The following is a 14,868-nucleotide window of genomic DNA, read 5'->3' on the forward strand; positions in this document are numbered from 1 at the left end:
AACAAGACGGGACAGGGGTTCCTGCCACCAGGCTGGGGGAGCTGGCTGCCAGGGGCCTGGGGCTGGCCAAAGTCACACTCTGTCAGCCGCCGGTATGACTCACTGGCTCCGAGCGTGTGTGTCTGACATCTGGGTGAAGCACAAATGCGTGCTTGTTCCACTGCCTCTGCAGGGGACGCAGAGGAGAACAAACAGCCAGGCGGCCAAGGGATGGTCCTGCCAGGAATCGGGAGAGTGGCGCCTGAGAGGAAACGGAGCGCTGACAGAAACGGCGCGCTCGTTTCTCACGGACTCAGTCTCTACGAGAAGAGGGCTTTCGGGTTCCCTCAGAGCTCTCAGGACTGGGGCTGAGGGTCAAGGAAGGCCCGTTTAAATCTCCGGAACACGCCGTGACAGGCAGAAGTCCCTGGTGGCTTTCTGGTCGAAGCAGCCCAGACACTGGGTGTTTTTGTTTTTGGCTGTGCTGGATCTTGTTGTTTAGTTGCTAAGTTGTGTCTGACTCTTTGCGACCCCATAGACTGTAGCCCCCCAGGCTTCTCTGTCCATGGGATTTCCCAAGCAAAAATACTGGAGTGGGTTGCCATTTCCTTCTCCAGGGGCTCTTCCTGACCCAGGGATCGAACCCGTGTCTCCTGCATTGGCAGGCAGGTTCTTTACTCTCTGAGCCACCAGAAAAGCCACGTGGGAAGTGCCAGACCTTAGCTGTGGCACACAGGATCTAGTTCCCTGACCAGGGATTGAACCTGGGCCCCCGGAGCGTGGAGTCTTAACCACTGGACACCAGGGAAGTCCCACCCCAGACACTTTTTTTTTAGGGCAGTAAAGCTAAGCTGCTTCTTAAGACTAAATTTCTGGGGTTAACGGTAAAAATAGACAAGGTCTGAGAAGGGATCCCTCTTTCTCACTCTCCTCTGCCCCCATTTCCTTCTGAAGAAATGCTAAGCCCCCTAAGGGGATGTATCTGCTTTGACAGAGCTCCTTGCTGCAGATATTTTCCCAGCCACACATAATGTATTTGTCCTGGATCCTTTTTCTTCAGGGTTGGATCTCTGCAGTCAGATCAGAAAGGATTAATTCACTTGACTCTAAGTTGCGCAGAGGAGGTTTTTAAGGAAGGACACGTCCAAAATATTTCAAAGACATGCACCCATCTCCACCACAAGCTATAAGCAGCTTCACACAGACAGGGAGCATCAGAGAACTGCATCTTCATGAGCTACTCTACATGAAAGCAGCATTCTCTTTTAATAGAAAATCATATCGACCAAATAAAACCTGTCAAAGCTACATCATTTAAAATATATACAATTTCAAACATAATATTACAACTTTAAGGAAAATAAAACATACTTTTCAATATGATACAAAAACATGCATCTGAAAATCACTGCTTTAGGAGAGAGCAAGACAGGTGAAATCCAGTTTAGAAGGCTGACTTCTTGGCCGTCCTGTAGCTGGAATGAGACTTGCGTCACGATCAGCTTAGTAATCTGTATCCGTCTTCGCAGACTCTTTTGACAAAAACAAAACTCAGAAAGAAATGCCTTTTGTTTTTAAAGACCACTTCAAAAGGTTTAAAACATTGCCATTTCACTTACATTCTGTACAGCGCCCATCATCAGAGGATCAGTGCATAACCAAAAGAAGAGGGGAGAAAAGGAGCTAGAGAAATGATATAGCAGAAGGGGGAGTTTGATGCTAAAACAAAGACTCACAGAGTTCTAAGAGGAGAAGGGGTGTGAAGAGGTCTGATGGATTACAGGATCACTGTCACGCTGAGAGAAGGTCAAATTTCCGGGGAAGGGGTGGTAGGAAGGGAGGGGGGTCACGGGGAGTAAGGAGGGCTCGGGGGAGACCAGGTAATAAGCTCAGAGCTCTGCCCGCGGGGCACAGGGACAGCCTCTCTAGTTGTGGAGCTAGAGCACTGGAGGAATTCTGCGGCGGGGAGGACCGGGGGCTTACAGAACGGGTTCCATCAGCAGAGTGAACCGCAATGGTTTTGGAAAGCAGTCTGGAAATGCAGGAGCTCAGATTCCCGCTCCAGATAAGTTCAGATTCAGGCTCTGTGGCTCACCAGTGTGATCTGGGGACTTTATCACCTACTTAGTAGCTGTGTCTTAACAGGCAGATTTGAGATAGTAGTAGCAAGCACCAGCAGTCTGGTACATAACAGTAACTCCACAAATGTTAGAGCCATCGCCCATGCTGTCCTGTCCTCTGACTTCCTGGCAAGTAACATTAGGTAGGACTGTTCTGGGTAAATGTGCAGAGCATAAAAGTTCAGAACAACTCATAGTTAGAGAGCACTCATAACTCCTAAACATGAAGGCAATTATATATATATATATTTATATTTATATATCTCAATATATAAAAGCATTTTTTATAAATAAAATACAATTAAAGGGATAACACTTAAAACAGCGTTACTAATAATATAAATAAAGCAGTCCACAACGAGATTGCCCTACAATTAAAGTCATTTTTCTCTTCCTAGTGGACAAATCCCATATTCAAACTCAATCTTTAAAAGCAGTTTATGACCTAAGGCCTCACGCTAATACACCTCTGTTTCCTGAATCAAAATGACTGCTTACAAACACTTACCCCCCAGTTTTCTGAAACTCCCTTTGTGAGTGTAGCACTATAACCTGACTGGCAGACACAGGGTATGTTTTCATATTCCGTGTGCTAGGACTTTGTCCTTTGCTGGCCACAGAAGTAAAGGATGCAGCTAACTCCCTCCAAAGCTAAGTGCATCTAGGCAACAATGAAGAATAAGTCCAGTACACTATAGGTGTGGATGTCTGAAATGGAGAATTTGACTCTGGAGCATCCGTGGTACCTGACTATGGAACTGTATCCACTACACTCTACTCCAAGTAATCCTTGCATAGTGACCCAGCTCACACGGCACATTCCACTAGCGGTTCTATTTCTAAAACATATAGACGTATGTAAGGGAATATGGATGCATTTACACAGGAAGTCGATTAATACAGTATTCTACTCTATTTTACTGCAATTGTTGGGAAACTGTAAAAATATTTTCACTTATGCTAGAATCGCTTGACTCTCCATAAAGAGAATTGTTTTGTTTTTCCCTAAAGGGATGCACAGTCCAAAAAAGGGCAGTGATCCATAAAGCTCGAGTCAAGCCATCAAATACACTGAGTGCTGTGTTGTTTTGTTTCAGACGTGCAGAAGAAAAGCCTTTCAATGGCAGCTGCAAATGTCCTTGTCACTCAGAGGCAGCAATAACTGTGATTTACGAGCTCTGCCAATCAAAGCTATAGGTGCCTGTGACAATGACGACATTCGGGAAAAATGTCAGGAAACTTCAAACCTCCAGATTCTTTTCTGACACTCACATCTTTCAGGTATTGCCCAAGCTGGAACTCAGAAAATACGGATTTTTTTGGGGTGTTGCACCACGATACTTCCTATACTAACAGGAGAGCTTCCGCCAAGATGATCCACCTGGAACCTTCCCTTTCTTCTTAAAATATGGATCTTTCTCTTCTAGTCACCATTTGAAAGTCTTATTTTTCTCTTAGAAACAGTCAAAAAGAGCCCCATGGTAACCATGTTATAAATAAGTGTGATTTTAAATGATACTGGGTTTGAAGGCATTCTTTTTCTCTCTGGTCCTGGCTCCCTTTCTGCCTTCTACAACAACCCAACCAGACCAGCTTAACCTCCGTCATGTCCACAACACTGTGATTACTGCCTAGAAAACTGGACATAACCTGTGCCCACATGCAGACAGCCTATAGGTCAACCCTCACTTCCGTGGAAGGCACTCATCAAATTTACAAGACATCTATTATAAACATCAGGTGTTACAACTGTGGTTGATTTCCAATGTTCTCAGACAGTCTGATAATGCAATAGTGAAAGACAAGCTTTCCATCTGAAAACTCCCAAATGGCCTGTGCAATTCCCTCTTAGCTGAATCAGCCAACAGGTAGGATCCTTGCAGGAGGGGCTCTTACTGTCGCTGAGGCTCTTGGACAACACGGTCTCAGGTGATTGAAACTGTGCCAAACGAGGTTGTTTACTGACGAGGGGGAGGAAGGAAGAGGGAGGGAAACTTTTAAGGCATAAATAACATAAAAGGGCACACATTTTAAGATACATTCATATGACATCACTACCAACAAAAAATAAATAACGCTCTTTCTCTGAATTGAACTAATGTCCTTCACACAGTCCACTCCCAGGGCTGTTTCGTGCAGTTGCTGGCTTGCAGTGGGAACGTGACGGAGCACTGCCGCATCCTCAGGTTTCCTGGGGTTGCTGAAGGACCCCTGGAGGACTGTCTACAGGAGTGCCAGGAGGACACCACAGTGTCTTTTCAGTACAGTCCTTCGAGACAGGTGGCAAAACAAGAGGATTCCAACTTAAAATGTTGTTCTCAGCTTCTGAAGGCACACAGCTGTCTCCTGAAAAACAAAGGTTTGGAAGTACTATGAAATGAGAAAGGCTGATTTTTATCAAAGCAGTCTAAAAACACTACCTTCAGCAATAAAGAAAGAACCATGAGCAAAATTAGAGCCCAGTTATGTTTATGTTTGAATCTGAGGGAGGCAGAGGTTTAAAATAAAGTTTAGCTCTCATGGACAGTGACATGATTCATCTAAGGGTTACAGCAAACCCCTTTAAAGCCCCCAAGTAACCATGGTCAAGAACTACTACAACTCCAGAATCAACTCAGACGAGAAAAGAAGCCTAGGATCACGAAATGCACCCTTCTAGCAAGTCTACTGTTCAGGTACAAAACTGAATCAAAGCCTATTTGGATTTATTTTCCAGAATAGAATAGAATGAACAATCAGAGATGAAGGATGTGTATCACAGAATTTCAGGGACTTCCCTGGCAATCCAGTGATTAAGATTCCCTGTATTGGGACTACAGGTTCAATCCCTGGCTGGGGAACTAAGATCCTACACGCCGTGCAGTGCGGTCAAAAAATTAAAAAACGCCAACAAAAGAACATCCCCAAACACCCCAGAATTTCAAAGAATCCTTTACAGAGTCAACTTTTATTGACATATCCAATACCCCCACGCAATAATCTAAGAAATATGAGTGGATCACAGACAGAACGTTCTGAAAGCATCATCTCTCCTGATATAGTTCTTAGTTAACTGAAGACTATTTAGAAACTTGAGATTTACAATGTCTTGCTGTACCTCTGTGGAACTCTGCTGTATCTTCCACACAATCGGAACTGGCCCCATCTCTACTGTCTTGACAGCAAATCGGCTGAGCAGGTGTTGGTGTCTCATCCTCTTTGATGCCCTCCTCAGGTGGCTGAACGCAGTCGGGGACGGTGGAAGCCAGACACACAGGCATCTTCATATGACCAAAGGGCTTCATTTCCAAACCGTCTTGAGGATAAGGTGCTATCACTGGGACCACAGGAAGGGGGCTGCTGCTGAAAGTGCTGCTGGTTTTGGTGAAACACCTACAAAGGGTAAACCAAAACAGACAGAATTGTGTCTAGAGGCGTCAATAATTAAAATTCACTTACTTTGAAATATTATTTGGTATTTTGTATCCACAGATTCTTAAGGAAGACTGGTGCTCAAAATTAACTAAATGATTCACTATGATTTGAATTAGCAAGATCTCAAAAATTAAAGTGAAATACAAAGGAGAAGGCATCAAAATGCAAACCAGTGAATAATGGAACAGCACACGCTGACTCATCACATGCACCCTTTGCCTCCGTCCACTGTTAGAAGTTGTCTTTCATAATAAACTAGCTCCTGAATATAGCACACAGAAGGAAAAGGCCATTCATGCTGGAAGGAGTGAAGCAGAAAAAGAGGAAAAGGGCAGAAAGCTGAGAAACTTACGGCCACATGAGAGAAATGACCTTATGAAAGCCAACAAAAATACAGTTTTGAAACCAGCGATGTTCCCTTTCACTCTTGGAAGACACACTATAAGAACTAGACTTTCAAAATCCAAGTTTTGTTTATTTTTCAATTTTTTTTTCTTTGCAGAATTAATTGCCAGAATTTATTAGTACTAAACATTCACTTCAATTCTGCCCTACTTTTGTCTCCTGTCTTCATCCAAAATATGTGTTTTCTCTAATTTTTTCTTCCTGTTCTTCAGATTGGATAATCTCTATTGATCTTTTAGTTTATTGACTCTTTCTTCTATTGTCTTCAATCTGATATTAAGCCCAAACGGTAAATTCTCCATTCCAGTTATTTATGCTTTTCGGCTTTGGAACTTCCATTTGATCTTTACAGGTTCTATTTCTAAGATGAAGTTCCCCACGTGAAGCCACAGTGTGTTGTTCATTGAGTCCTTGAGCATATTTGTAACAGGGTCTGTTTCTATTGACAATTTTCTTCCCTTGAGTAAGTATCACTTTTTCCTATTTTTTACATGTAACTTTTTTTTTAAACTGGATTTTTCCCTCTGATTTTCTGGTTGTTCTGTTGACCTCAAACTCCATCTTTCAACACCTTCAGTTTGTGTTCTTAATCCAAGATTGAAGAATGTCCTCAGGCAAAAACCCACAGACAAATGTTACCCATTGTCTTTCAAGGTTAGATGTATTCAGTTCCTGCCTGTTTCTTGTTACTCTACAATACTTTCAGATTGCCCAGATTCCATCATTATTACCTGTGCATGATTAGCTATTCCATCATTAATAGAAACTGGAGACTGGAGACCCAGAAGTAGTTACATATAAAATAAAAATATTTTTTATTTATAAAATTAGGAGTGAGAAAAGTGAAGACATTTTATGTGACTTTGGTTGGGAAGGTTAGGTAGGAAATACACAAGTGTGCTCGAGTTAGGCATGTTAGGGAATAAAGGTAAGAATTCTTTGGACCTCCAGCCTTTTAACATGGGATAGTATGTTTCTGGAACATAAAATCAGGAAAGGGAAGTCCACACAGCTGTCACCAGCATCTCTATTGGTTCTAGTTACCAGAAATAACAAATGCTAAGCTTGAAGCCTTGGAACCTGAAAGAGAATAAGATATCTGTCAGTAAACCAAATCCTTAATTTAAATACGTTCAACTTTAATTTCAAAGAGAGAAACAGATCGACTGTACACTTAGTAGAATCCAGATACCAGTCATCTGGCATGAAAGCAAAGTATGTCTGTTAGGTATTCATCTGCACAGAGAAACGTGACTGCAGTGTAATCTAATATGACTGTAATCCTAACCTTTAACACCATCAGAAAAAACACACACCTGATTCAAAGAAAATCTGTATTCCGATGCAATTGTTAAGGCAATAAAAAGTAGAGGAAGGACTGATATGGAAGAAAGTGTGTTGGAGTCAGAATCAAAGCACTGGGCTAGCAGACCATGACTCTAGGAGAGCAAGGCATTCCTCAGGGGTCTGCTGGACATTTCATTCAACTCTGAACTTAAACTTTTTCCTGGGATGCTGGGATGCCGACTAAGGTAAACACAGACCTCTTGACATCCATTTAAAAGTGTCCATGTTATCATCTTTTCACGAGTCTCTTCCACTGTCTCAATACTCAGGGAATCTGAAAACTCTCTTGAATGTATTCAATTCATGAGAAACTACAGAGTCTAAACAGGGTATTCACTTACGATGCGCGGCAATGTCAGGGGGAAGTTTTTTGTTTCTTTTTCTGGCCCTGCCATGTGGCTTACAGGATCTTAGGTCCCTGACCAGGGAATGAATCCTGGGCCACGACAGTGCAAAGTGCGGAGTCCTAATCACTGGGTCACCTGGGAACTCCTGGAAAAATCTTTTTGTATTCAAATTACTTCTAGTGAAAATGTACTGAATATTATATCTCTATATAAAAACACTTACTTAGAAGAACCCTTTATTCCAAAAGTATGTGACATGTGAATACCTTCTAAATGTCAGAAACTGTGGTAGACACTGAGAATATAAATACAACAGGTTCCAGCTCCCAGTCTAGCAGAGGAGAGTGAATAAACAAACGGTTATACTACAGTGTAGTAAGTATAACGTAAGAAGATACAAGACACTGGGAGCACTCAGCTTTGAGATGGTTAGGGCTGTATGGCTGATGAGAGTAAGGTGCTTTCTGCATTCCAACTAGAGACTAGTGTGTATCCTTCTATGCTCTTTCAGACTCAAGAGTCTTATAATTGAGGAAATTACATTAGATGATAATTAGAGAGGAAGAAAGATTCTGATTTCCAAAAACCAGAAATATCTCTGGTCAAGGGAATCTATATGACTATCATGATTTGTTGAAAATAATTCTTAAAAATTACATTTCTGGCTTCTGGCTATGACTGATTAGTTTATATCAGAACAACTCTCCTGCCAAGAGCAACTAAAAAAAAAAAAAAAGATGGAGACATTGGCGTTTAAATCTATTGGAGTCATCAGAGAGCTACCCAGCACTTAAGCGGCTAAGATTCCAGAAGGAAGGTAAATATGAGTTTCAGCAGCACTTGTCCTCACAAGGCATCTGCCCAGCTCAGTGCAGGATGGAACACCGAGGCGTCAAGCATGCAGTGGCGGCTGAGGAACTGAGGAGAACTTCTGGCACTTTCACGGGGCTGGGCAGACAGAAATTAAGAGTTCAGAGTCTGCCAAAGAGAAAAGGCCCAGTAAACACTCCAGGCTTTTAACTGAGACCCTTGAAGGGTTACACTGTGAAAATAACAGTGAAGCGGGAAGAGACAAAGCTTTTACAAAGACCTGAAACTCAGCATTAAATCAGCTCAGTCTCTAAGTGGGTTAAAATGATCTGGTCCTTTCCTAATTGCCTGCCAAAAGCAAACGCAAATACTTTCTGGGGGAAGAAAACATCTTCCAGAGCCTCTGGGAGTTTTTATACGCAATGTCCAGAATTCAATAAAAAAGAATTACCAGGCATTTCCGAAGACAGAAATAAAAGAAAAATAAGTGATGCTCATATTGAGTTAGAAGACAATGACTTTAAAAGAACTGGATGATTATATTCAAGAAAAAAGGTGACAAGATGGAGAATTTTAACAGAGACTGAGCATCTAACAATAATTATTATTTGGAATTTCTAAACTAAATAGAATAACCTAAATGAAGAGCTCAGTTCATGGAGTTAAGTGGAAATTGAGCAGATGACCAGAGGTTTAGTGAACGTGAAGTGTGTTCAGACTGAAGACACAAAAGGATGGACAATATATAAAGAAGCTTAAGAGACATAAGAGGCATACAGAAAGGCTCATATACAGAATGAAATATTACTCAGCCATGAAAAGAAACAAGACGATGTCACGTGCAGCAACACAGATGGACACAGAGACTGTCATATGAGTGAAGTAAGTCAGAGAGAGACAAATATCGTATGTTACTTATATGTGGGATCTAAAAAAAAAAAAGGTACCAATGAACTTACACGCAAAGCAGAAACAGACCCACAGATGTAGAAAACAAGCTTATGGTTACCAAAGGGGAAAGTGACAGGGAGGGAGGGAGAAACTGGGAGACTGGGATGGACATATACACAGTATCATATATAAAATAGGTAACTGATAGGGACCTACTGTATAGCACAGGGAACTCTACTCAGTGCTCTACAGTGACCCAGGGAAAAGAATCTGAAAAGGAGCAGATATATGTATACGTATAGCTGATTCACTTTGCTGCACACCTAAAACTAACACAGCATTGTGAATCAACTACACTCCGATAAAAATCAACTGAAAAAAAGAAAGGAGAGAATAGCAACAAAGATAATGTTGGGACTTGTGAATAAACATTGCAAAAAACCAGAAACTGTATTGTCTTAAAAGATTTTAAATATTTATAGAATTAAACTACATGATGAAAATAAGAAAGCACTGGAGAAGAAACTGCAGTTAAAACGCTCTGAAATATTTTGCTGTTCTAGGAAGTAATAACACTACTAATGCGTGTTAGACTCCAGTTGAGGTCACAATGTCCAGTGTCAAGCACGTAGTAAATGGCGTATCGTAGGACCTCAGCAAAAATGGCGAATGGATACATAATAAACATCGAACATCACACTTTTAAAATAAGCTTTTCTGTAAGCAAGCAAAATTATTATCAAAGAGCAACAACTAAACTAACGGGTCAAGATATCATATAATAGATCACACCGAAAACTAAGACACATAGATTAAAAGTGAGAATGAATCATATACTTACCCCTGAAGATTTTTGTACCACAATAGAAATGATCTCTGTCCTCGTTCATATTGGCTCTGTTGGTTAGCTTTCTTTCTATCTGTTGACTTCAAAGTTATCTGACTTAAATGTCAGTCTTCTGGAGGATGGGCAATGTCTGTCCTTGGTGTCAGAGAAAGCTCTTAGATCAGTGAGACACAGCACAGTCAGGCACTTAATGAAATCCCCAATCATGATGTAAAACAAACAAAATGAGCTTCTGGCTTAATGTCCCATTTCTCTGCAGGAATCTGGAAGTAATACAAAGGTACCTGAAACCTGAAAGACAAAAAAAAAAAAAAGGATCGGGTCAGAAAGAGACATTTTCATTGAAAGAAGTAAAGTTAAGGTGTAGGAAAAAAATATACTCGCCAGATTTTGAAACACCAGGGCAGTTCCCTAAAAAACAAGATACTGTAAGTTAATAACTGGTTTTCACAGAGCTAACAGGAATGAAATTTCATAATGTTAACACAAAATAATGAAGACTCACCAGATAAGATGCCTTCAATTCTTCTGTTGTCTTTTTCTCCCCCTTTCGTTTCTTTTTTGTCCTGCTCATTTCTTTAAAGCAAAGGATGAGATTTTTAAAGGACCTCTAAGGGCAGTCTAACAGCTTGAGTGTAGAGCACTTTTGCGAACATTTTATTTCACAGATGTTTGATCGCTACACTGGCTACCAGCCTGAGAGCTGTTACAATATGGCAGATGTGGTTCTGATGCTGCCTTCACTGATGAAAACAAGTGCCAAGGCTTCACATTTTCCAAATGAACAAACTAGTTTCCTTCATAGTAGGGAAAAAAGAAATACAGCACTGCTGTGATAATGAAGGTGAACGACACGGATGGCACAGGACCAAAGGATGGGGAGGATAGAGGCGCCAGGGCCAATTACTGTGAACAGTATCTAGAGAGCTGATACTGTCGTCTGGTTTTATGAGCTGGGAGTTAACAACTAAATACATATGTTTTAAAAGAAATCACAGATATTTAGCAGGAGAAAAGTACAATTTCCTATTGGATATTCTTTAGCATCTATCTTTCAGGTAAGTGATATAGAAAACCACTTCAGTGCATACTTTTATTCCAAACTTTGAGTCTCAATTATCAGGGTGGTGCTGACAGTAAAATCATCATGTGAGTTAGACTGGTAAAGTGATGATTACCCAAATTTCAGCCTGATAAACCAAACTGGTTTAAAATGTTCTAGTACAGTGAACCCTGATTCATAATTATCAGTAATTAACCACGTAGAGCAGGGCCTCCAACCGCCGCGTTCTAATGCCTGATAATCTGCAGTGCAGCTGATGTAACAGCAAGAGAAATAAGGTGCACAACAAACATCGTGCACTTGAATCATCCTAAAACCACCTCCCACCTGGGGCCATGGGAAAACTGTCTTCCATGAAACCAGTCCTTGGTGCCAAAAACACTGGGGACCACTGATGTAGAAAGCCGAATATAAGTAATTGAGTCACATTACTTCTAGTTCATTTTTGGATGTCTGCACGGGTCAGCATGAAAATGGCTTTAACCTGGGGGTTACGTGCTAAGATATAAACACAGAGGACATAGTCTATAGAAAAGAAACATGATACCTGTTCTGAATGTAATTAAGCTTGTAACAAGTGAAACAATTCTTTTACTGATGCTTTAATTAAAGCATTTACTGATGCTTTAATTACAATTTCTAAAGCAACCAGATTACTACAAAAATAGTACCTGTATATATGTAAGAGACCCAAATCTACAGGTAGTGAGAGACAGAGAAAAGGGCAAATGTCTGCACATTTATGACATTATTAACATGCTCTTACAATGCACATCTCACAGTTTAAATGATACAAAGTTTGTATTTTGTATTAAACTATTTTGTATTAAAATAGTTTGTATTTTCTTATCTATCTTAGGCCTCTCAATCTTTCAGTTGCAGTTATTATTGGCTTAAGGTGGAGTGACAGTTTTCAATGGGTTGTCTCTAGCTCAATGAAACGACTTTGTCTAAGTTTGAAAACACTGAGTAATCAGAACTCCGTGCATCTTGCCACATACAAAGATTTGTGCTGCTTTCCAAGAATTCAGGTGGTCTGGGACCTGTTAGTTTATTACTAAGGTATCTTTCTGGAAACAGGAGAGGGCTGTCTGACCAAAGGAGAAGATAGGAGAATGACTATTACAGTGTCATAAAAAATAAAATATTCTTGAAGCAGCCATCTGAATAGCACACACTAAGAAATAAGAGACTGGAATAGTAGCTCAGCATTGTTTAGAAGAATACGTTGCATTAGTATTTGACTAAACATATTTTGGACATTCCAGCAAAACTACATAGCACCTCTGGAATGTTTTGCAGAGAAGTATCCCATTTCTGATTACATAGTTGAATATTTGTTAAGCATGATTATGTACAGAATTTCTGTGATTAGATAATTGTATACATGTTGCCTTAAGTTTCCTCTTCTGATTATCCCTGGAGGGCAGGGACTAACTACCCACGAACCTCTTGGATGGTGATGCTTATTTTCATGAATGTGTTCCATGAATATCTCCTGAAACCGTCTCGTCTTGGTGGCGGTTTGCTTTAATGTTCACCTCACCCTTGCTGTTTCCTCTTGCCACTGTGCCTGTCACTTGGCTGACCTGGCCCTTATCTTGAGGAGGTCATCAGTTACCCTCCAACAGAACCCTGATGACATTCCTCTAGGGCCATGGAGGTCCTCTGTTCTCACCATACACTCTTTGCTACAGGCTGCAGTGACCTGAGCCATGCAGTGGAAGTTTCCTTTTGGGAATTAGTTTATTCGTGGCTGTCACAGAACAGGTGACAATACATGTTGGTGTTAGTCACTCAGCCATCTCCGGCTTCCCTGGTGGCTCAGACGGTAAAGAATCTGCCTGCAATGCAGGAGCTGCAAGTTTGATCCCTGAGTTGGTCTTTTATTTGTAAGACTGGGTGTGTGTGAGAGAGGGAGCGAGCTTGCCACGTTCAGTAATGCATTCCGTCATTTATAGTCACCCAACATGTATTTAAAGGGAGTATTAGTCGCTCAGTCGTGTTCGACTCTTTGCAGTCCCATGGACCATAGCCCACCAGGTTCCTCTAACCACAGGACTCCTTGACAAAAGGATCAGGTCTCCATATCAAAAGTAGAATATAAGTCACTTCCCCCCAAAAGGAAGGTACCAATCAATTAAAGAAATTAGACACAGTTTTTTGAATATTTTTCTTAGAGAATCAGGGAGATTACCCTAGATGGTAGAGAATCCAAATCTTGGGCTCTGTGTATTTCCTTCCTTTGGTTTTATGGCTAGTTTGGAAGTAGCTGAGTGGTCAGGGATAGGAGATGGGTTGAATCATAACCAATTAACCTGCTGGAGCAGAGTCTAATTGTCTTTAGATAAGCAGTTGTTTTCATATTTCACAAACCAATTGGGTAAACCAAACCCTCCACCTAAAAGATCTACATCATAATGGAATGTTTTCATATTCATCTCTACACACTTATGTTTATCTGAGTATATCTGATTCAGTGGGAGGTTTCAAGTTGGTGAAGGAGTACCTTCAAACCCAACAATACTCAGACTTTTAAGGTGATCATTACATAAAAACTTGGAGGTCATTTATAATATCTATGTTTTCTAAAGCACTATTCCCAATAGTTTTATTTCTCCTCTTGACCACCAGCCATGTATAGCTCATACTTTTTTCCCCAGATGGATTATATACATTTTTCCAAGTTGATTTTTACTTGGCAACTTCCTGCCCATTTCCAATCTCTCCAGGACACTTAAAGTTAATTTTTGTTCCTTCCTGATGGGACCGCTCAGTTCATTCATCTGTGAATTTCATCAGTGTCCTCTCTTACAAATTATCAAGACTGATGGTAAACAGAGCAGATTTAATGTCAATCCCTTCCCATTAAACTAGCCAAGCAACTGACAAACCCCATTTAATGACATATCCAGAACTGCACTACTGTTTTCTGAATTGAAGAGAGAAGAGTAGAAAGCTATTGATTTATTTGATTAAAATCTGTTTAACTCTTGCAATGCACAAGGATTTCTCAACTGAGTTGTTCATGCAGGGGGCTGGCTCCCCCAAAGCTACATTAAATATGTTTCTTTCCAGCTGTTCGTAGTGAGTCGTTACATGCAACTCTTAAACCCAAAAAGCATTCAAATGGACTAAACGCAGTGAGCAGGCTGCTGCTGGCTAAGTTGCTTCAGCTGTGTCCGACTCTGTGCGACCCCATAGATGGCAGCCCACCAGGCTCCTCCGTCCCTGGGATTCTCCAGGCAAGAACACTGGAGTGGGTTGCCATTTCCTTCTCCAATGCATGAAAGTGAAAAGTGAAAGTGAAGTTGCCCAGTCGTGTCCTACCCTCAGCGACCCCATGGACTGCAGCCTACCAGGCTCCTCCGTCCATGGGATTTTCCAGGCAAGAGTACTGGAGTGGGTTGTCCTCTACAAATGCTACCAAAGCCCTAGAAGCAAATAAAACTCTAGAATGCTAGCGTGTGCACTCCCCTTTTGTTGTTTGGTTGCCACGTTGTGTTCAACTCTTTGTGACCCATGGACTGCAACAGGCCAGGCTTCCCAGTCCTTCACTATCTCCCAGAGTTTGCTCAAACGCTTATCTGTTGAGTCCACTCCCCTTTGACCTGTTCTCAAATTTTCACGTCAATATGCCAGTTT

The 14,868-nt window shown here is 41.2% G+C and overlaps 1 protein-coding gene across 8 annotated transcripts in view; it reads right to left on the bottom strand.

Moving 5' to 3' along the window:
- Nucleotides 1-1,192: 1,192 nt before the first annotated feature.
- CDON (cell adhesion associated, oncogene regulated) overlaps nt 1,193-14,868 on the bottom strand; it is a 99,383-nt gene continuing 85,707 nt past the window's right edge. For 5 of the 8 annotated variants that reach the window (XM_059882976.1, XM_005226821.5, XM_024987224.2 and 2 more), the window contains 2 exons: nt 5,197-5,471; nt 1,193-4,445 (listed from right to left, as the gene is read on the bottom strand). In XM_059882976.1, the coding sequence (XP_059738959.1) occupies nt 4,282-4,445; nt 5,197-5,471 (439 nt within the window). In that variant the 3' untranslated portion in view covers nt 1,193-4,281. Of the gene's footprint in view, nt 4,446-5,196; nt 5,472-6,705; nt 10,452-10,544; nt 10,572-10,665; nt 10,737-14,868 lie in introns of those variants that run through there. The other 3 variants (XR_240630.4, XM_059882978.1, NM_001192870.2) reach the window with 3 other exon arrangements.

This window comes from Bos taurus, chromosome 29 (assembly GCF_002263795.3).
Source record: "Bos taurus isolate L1 Dominette 01449 registration number 42190680 breed Hereford chromosome 29, ARS-UCD2.0, whole genome shotgun sequence".
NCBI lineage: Eukaryota > Metazoa > Chordata > Mammalia > Artiodactyla > Bovidae > Bos > Bos taurus.